This window comes from Microtus ochrogaster, unplaced genomic scaffold (assembly GCF_000317375.1).
Source record: "Microtus ochrogaster isolate Prairie Vole_2 unplaced genomic scaffold, MicOch1.0 UNK3, whole genome shotgun sequence".
In the NCBI taxonomy this organism is placed as follows: Eukaryota; Metazoa; Chordata; class Mammalia; order Rodentia; family Cricetidae; genus Microtus; species Microtus ochrogaster.
Genome location: NW_004949101.1, coordinates 8733666 through 8740098, shown reverse-complemented (window position 1 = coordinate 8740098; position 6433 = coordinate 8733666). Strand labels below are relative to the sequence as shown.

The window sequence follows — 6433 nt, the reverse complement described above, 5'->3', positions numbered from 1 at the left end:
AGCCACAGAGAAACCCTGTCTCGAAAAAAACCAAAAAAAAAAAAAAAGAAAAAAAAAAGAAAAAAGAATAGGACACACAAAATCCTTTAAACTCCAAATGAGTAAAGAGAAAAGACCATAGGGTAGGCAGAAGAGCTAGTCTCCATGCTGTCTGAGACTCACTTCCTTTCATATTGACGCTACTCTTCAACTGGTTTTGGACAGGTGATAAGCATATAAGCATAGCATTAAGAGCGGAGACTCCTGAACCAGAATCATTGGTTTCAATTCCTCACCTTACCATCCTTTGTGAGGAATTTTCAGGATGTCTGTGGCTTAATTATCCTATATATATAACTGGGATTAAAAAGCATTGCCTACCTCAGAGTTATTGTAAGTGAATTAACATATACAAAGTTCTTAAAATGGACTTGAAAGCATCCTGGGATCATTGGCTATGGTGTCAGCTTCTGGCCTCATTTTCTCCTCCAAGTCATTCAATAGCTCAAGTTTGTGCTCTCCTTTCTCCCAAAGGTCTGTCTGTTTTACTGTTGTAGTCAGTAGTGGCTAGGTTAGGTTAGGTTAAGTTTGGTTTGGTTTCACTGCTGCCACCACTATCCATCTTGGGATGGAGGGAAATACAAGCTATGTATCATTGGCTTGCTTCCTTGCAGCTGCCCACCCGCAGATAATTTAACCTTAGATCATCCCCTTTGCAAATAAGCAAAATGAAATAACAAAATCCCAAGAAGTTTCTGGTTTGGTCCCTCACTCCACCCCACAAATGCTTCCTGTTCTACAAATCTTTAAATTAATAGTCTAACCACTGCCATCAACTTGCATTAAATGCCATAATGTACCTTCTATATATATTCATATATTTTCTAATATATTTATATACACATTCTTATAATCACTCTCAGGTAGCTAATGAAAGCATCACTGCTTTCTCACTTTGCAGAGAAGAAGACCGAGAGTGTAAACTTTGTTATTTGTACATAGTCCCTTAGCTGTCAGTAACAAAGTCAGGATTTGGAGTGAGCAATTAGGTTCCAGAAGTTGTTTCAACTCTAGGACATCCTACCCTTCGAGGAAACAACTTCTGATCAACTTGTCCCCAAACCACTAGCTTCTCCCTCTTCTCCCAATTGACTCTCTAGTCTTTGCCCTTACATTCCACCATTAATCCTCATTTTAGCAAGCCAATATACGTGCTTTTTAGCCTCCTCTGAATTCCTCCATATCCACTCATTTACTGCGGCCAGATCACCCCTGGAAAACACTCCTCCATAGACACAGGCTCCTATAAGCCTCTATTGTCCAATGCCTATGACTCATTGACTACCCCCTTCTAACCTCCCCTAGCAGCCCGTGGGAAAGTATTTAATCTCAACAGAGAATGAAAACCCCTATTGCCATTTATCATAGGGCAGAACACAAACTCTGAAGGACAGTTTATCTGTACTTCTTAGAAAATTACCAAAGAGCTCTCTTTGATGGGCTCCAGCACTTCCAGAGCGAACTTCCTTAAATGCCATGTAGCTGAGGCTTCAAGGCCTGCCATGTCATCTACACTCTTCAAGAGAAGGAAATATACTTCCAACTACTTTTCTATGATTCAGAAAAGAAATAAAAAAAGAACAGTCAAAGATGTCAAACTAGAATATGACCTCAGTCCTCCTTCTGCCTAGCCTCACATTAGGAGATAGCCCAACACAGGTCTTTAATATACTTGCTAGAAGGAAAAATAGAAGGTAAGAGAATAGGGGAATTGGAATGAAATGAAGTGTCAGAAAAGAATCTAGAAGTAAAGGAAGAAAGGAAACAAACCATTCGCCATGCTGAACCAAAGTGTCCAAGGCCTTTGAGGTGGGCTCACCATCAGCACTATGGTAGCTCTTCTTCTGAAAGCAGAGCACAAGGCCAGCCCAGGTTCATTGACCGCTTGAAGAAAAGACCAAAATGGGAAGAGTATAATGTTGATGGGGATCAGGAGTGGAAGGATGACACTCGTTTCCTGGGGTGTCTTGTTTCTCTGAACTCGCACATCTTCTCCCCGGTTGGGTTGATGAAGATTTCTTCTGCATCTGTCTTCTGCATCAAAGCTTCATAGGCCCTGTCTCCTCACAGGAGCGTCCCGACTGCTCCTCTTAGCGGCACCCTCCCTTTCCCCTGCATCTTTCAGTCTAGTCCTGCATCTTCATAGGCCCTGTCTCCTCACAGGAGCGTCCCGACTGCTCCTCTTAGCGGCACCCTCCCTTTCCCCTGCATCATCTCCCACGTGCACTGTGAGAGTGCACGGCACAATTGCTAATAATCTCAAGGAACAAAAGAACCAGATTTTGCATTGTCTACCATTCCTAGGCGTTTGCTCTTGTGCAAGGCAGATATTTCAGCAATCATTTTTCCTCCATATGCCCAGTGTTTGCCTTCCAGGCCAGCTCTAAATTTGTAGCTGCCTCTAACTTTTGTACAGTTTCTAGATTTTGATGGGAAAGACTAAGAAAAAGGAGGGAAAAAAAAAAACTAAGGAGCTGGATGTTCCACAAAGTATATGAGGGTTAGACAGAGAACTGTCCTCTCTTGAGGACCCGAGCAAATGCTTTGCTGGAATGTGCAGAGGACAAGTTCTGAGAATTATTTGCTTACATTTTTGGGTTCTGCCTTCATTTTAGGAACTTGTGGATTATGTTCGGGTTCACTCACATAGCGCTACTTACGCGACATCCATGAGTCCCGTCATAGCAGAGCAAATCATCAGATCCTTGAAGATTGTTATGGGAGAAGATGAGAACCACGGAGGTAAGGAATCTACAGGGAACTCGGCCCCAAAGAACTCTCCCAGGCTTCTGCCTGTCGATCTCCCACCTTCTCAACTACACACTTTCGTCCTGTGAGGCCCAGTGTTTTAGTCAAGAGAGGTGCATGCTAGAACATCTTCACATGTGCATGCACACACCACAAAACCTGTTATAACACATGCATACAGTCTTCAGTAACATGTTAGTATGATCATCAAATTCAGATCATTTTTGGGTGATCAGTAGTTACAATGAAGTAAGCAATGCCTTTTGTGTATATGTATGTTTGCATGTGCATGTGTGCTTTTTTGTGCGTTATGTATTTATGCATGTTTGCCTGTGCTTGCCTGCTGTTCCTTGTGCTTCCCTGAGATGAATATTGTTTATTATTCATCTATTAGTATATTGTTTTATATGTTTTATTGTCAGAAGTTGGGCAAGGAAAAATCGCCACTGGTCATTTGAGGACATATAAACTCACAATATCAGCCCAGCCATTGGTCTGTCACTGTGTCATTTCAGCTAAAATGTGCTACTTTGCTTAGCCCAAAAGAACTTCACCTGCTTTTTGGAGAATTTTCCACAGAAGCCTCCAAGAATTCTCATTCCATCTTTCAGATCTCTAAAGATTCACTACGTGTTATGATAAGAAAGCGGTTCTTCCTGCCAGGGAGCTAGTGAGTACAAGCGAGAAACAGCAAATTATACTTCAAATTGACCACAGGGCTGTGCAATCCTTTTGCTTCATCCTACCACCATCTGGCACAACGACCTGTAGCATTTTCTGCAAACTTCTAGACTCACTTACTAGGATATATGGGAATATCTATCATTAATAGTATTAAGTAAGAATACTTACCTAAGTGTTTTATAAAAAAAAAAAAATCCTTCTTCAAACTGAGAATCCACCCTGATGTGAAACTGGAATGTTCTGTAGCCTGAAACTTTCTGAGCACTGACACAAAGCTCTAAGTGGAGCATTGCACACTTGCCCTCATAGTATAGGACAATCTAAATGCAGGCACACTAAAAATCTGCTGTAAAATTATCTGTGGGTACAAGGCAGCAGGTGCCTGTGACCTCAGCACTCAGGTGGCTTGAGGATTCTGGGTTTGAGACCAACCTTGGCTACAGAAGGATTTCAGGAAAAAAAAATCATTTCAAAAAAAAATCCTGCAAACAATGTGTATATGAATTAATAATGAATTTTGTGGTTGGATTTGGGACCCATCCTCAAGATTCCTCATTACATGTATATAAATATTCTCAAAAAACTCTAAAATCCAAAACCCTTTTGGTCCTAAGCATTTCTGATCAGGAACAACCTATATCCCTTTATACAAATCAGATAAGACTAAAACTGGTCTTTTGAAGTAGGGCCTTCATTCACCTCCACACTGACAGTCCCAGAGGCCTTCCAGTGAGCCATCCCACTTGCCAGAATATTAATAAAAAATATAACATGGTGTTTGTTTTATCACTAAAGCTGGAAAATGACCCACAAGATGGTACCTTTTCTACTACATAAAAGTGGCTGGTGTATTGCTGGGGTCTTTTTATTGCCGTGTGTGTGTGTGTGTGTGTGTGTGTGTGTGTGTGTGTGTGTGTGTGGTTTTTTTGACAGAACCCAGTCTGGGGAGGTAGTTGCCAGGATTCAGGCCCTCTGCAGCTACTTATTGTCACGTGACATTCCACAAGCGAATGGTGCATCCAACCCTGGGCAGGTGATTTAACTTTTCTTTGCTTCAGTTCTTCCTGTGAACTGAGAATAATAACATTTATGCATCGATGTTTTATAACCGTTAGGTAAGTTAATCTATATAAAATACTCAGGAATGTCTGGAAACAATCATGACTTTTGTATAATTGCTTGCTGTTATTTGCAATTGTTCCTGAGGCATTCAAGAAGTATGTGAAAACTCCCTGAATTCTGTATGAAACTTCTTAGGAAAGAAATGAAGAACTGGATGTCCTCCCAGGTCTTGGACTAGTCAGAATAAACAAGGTTAGGCTACCATAATAAACCCTAAAAAATCCTGTTACCTTAACACAGCTAAAACTTGTTTCTTTCATTGTTGTTGGTGATATTGTTTTGTGAGCTTGCTTTTATTTTTATTCTTTAAAGTATTCTTTGACAACCAGTAAGGGTATTCATCCAAGCAAGAGGCCAGTTTCCTGCTCCCAATAGTCATTAGTTGCCTATAGTTCTTTATCTAGAGATTGGACATTGTGAAATTCTCCCCCTTTCATATTAACCTGTCCTTATATTCTTAGCATCATAATTAAAATACTCTACCTCATGTCTCTTGGAATCTTATGAATTAAAAGAAAACAGAATGCTGTGAGTCAAAATAGACATAGGAGGAAATTTAAGACAGTTTTTTTTGGGGGGGGGTTGTTTGTTTTGTGAGGTTTTGTTATTGATATTGTTTTATTTTTTTTTTTCAAATCAATGAACAAAGGAAAGCAGTTCCCTTTCACAGAATAACCGAGGTTCAGGTAACTCTGCCTGACACATCCTTTAAAGGATTCAAAGGCAGTCTGGGAATGATCACATTGACCTCATTTACAACAATACCTGCTCAAATAAATAGGATAGGTCAGAATACTGTATTAACTTGGCCTTCTCTGCTGAGAATAAAGTTACCCAAAGCTCCAAAGGCTGTATCTTGCTAGATCTGCCACACAGGATCTGAGAAAGAGGAGCCTGGCTCCAAGCCTTCTTCAACCTATTGCAACTGTGACTGGAACCTTTCAAGGCTTTGTTATGGGCAAGTTTGGGGAGCGGTTGGCCAGATCTGTTCCTTGATGAATGTCTTCACTTTAATCTGCAATGCAAAGCCATACGCTTCAAAGAGAAGCAAGCTACAGCAATAAGGTCAGTGTTCCTTTGATGCCAAGGTTCAAAGATGAAATAGCAGTCCCAGTGAAATGACAATGTTTATGCACAAACAGCCACCTTCACTCTGCAACCAGGCTGCTGGTGGAGTTAATGCACACAGGCTGAAGGGCTGCAGGCCGGGTGTGCATTCCATATGCACCAAGGCCCGTTTAATCTCCTCGCCTGTCACTCTGTGCAGTACACTGAGCCCAATGTGGAGATTTGATTTCTCCATCCTAATGGTTGTTGGGTGGTCTCCTAGCTAAACCAATGTTGTAAGCCCCTTAAGGGCAAGAAATGTGTCTTGAATTAATTTTGTGTTCCTCTGAGTGTCAAACTCGGTGCTCGGCTTAATAAATACGTCATGACTCAACTTCCATCTTGCCAGCCTTCTGGATTTCAGGTCTGTGTGTTTGTGCTAAATAAGATTGTGGAGATGTTTATTTCAGAGGACTAAGAGCAAGAATCTGGTCCACACCAGTGTGGCACCTGAGGAGACCTTTCAGTGAGGGGGGATGACTTTTGGGGAGCTCTAGAAAGATGACAGTTCTGTCGCTGGCTTAATCTAGATGTCAAACAAGCAGCCACGAGGGGATTGAGCCCCAAATCACACCAACAGCTTCCCTACGGAAAACAGTGTCATCTGTTGCCTTGTTCTATTTAGATCTTTAATGATCTGTGTGTGTGTGTATGTGTGTGTGTGTGTGTGTGTGTGTGTGTGTGTGTGTGTGTGAGAGAGAGAGAGAGAGAGAGAGAGAGAGAGAGAGAGAGA

The 6433-nt window shown here is 41.4% G+C and overlaps 1 protein-coding gene across 1 annotated transcript in view; it reads left to right on the top strand.

The window, feature by feature from the left end:
- Sptlc3 (serine palmitoyltransferase long chain base subunit 3) overlaps nt 1-6433 on the top strand; it is a 117526-nt gene that overhangs the window by 82731 nt on the left and 28362 nt on the right. Inside the window, exon 9 of the mRNA XM_005365533.1 lies at nt 2655-2781. Within this exon, the coding sequence (XP_005365590.1) occupies nt 2655-2781 (127 nt within the window). The remainder of the gene's footprint in view (nt 1-2654; nt 2782-6433) is intronic.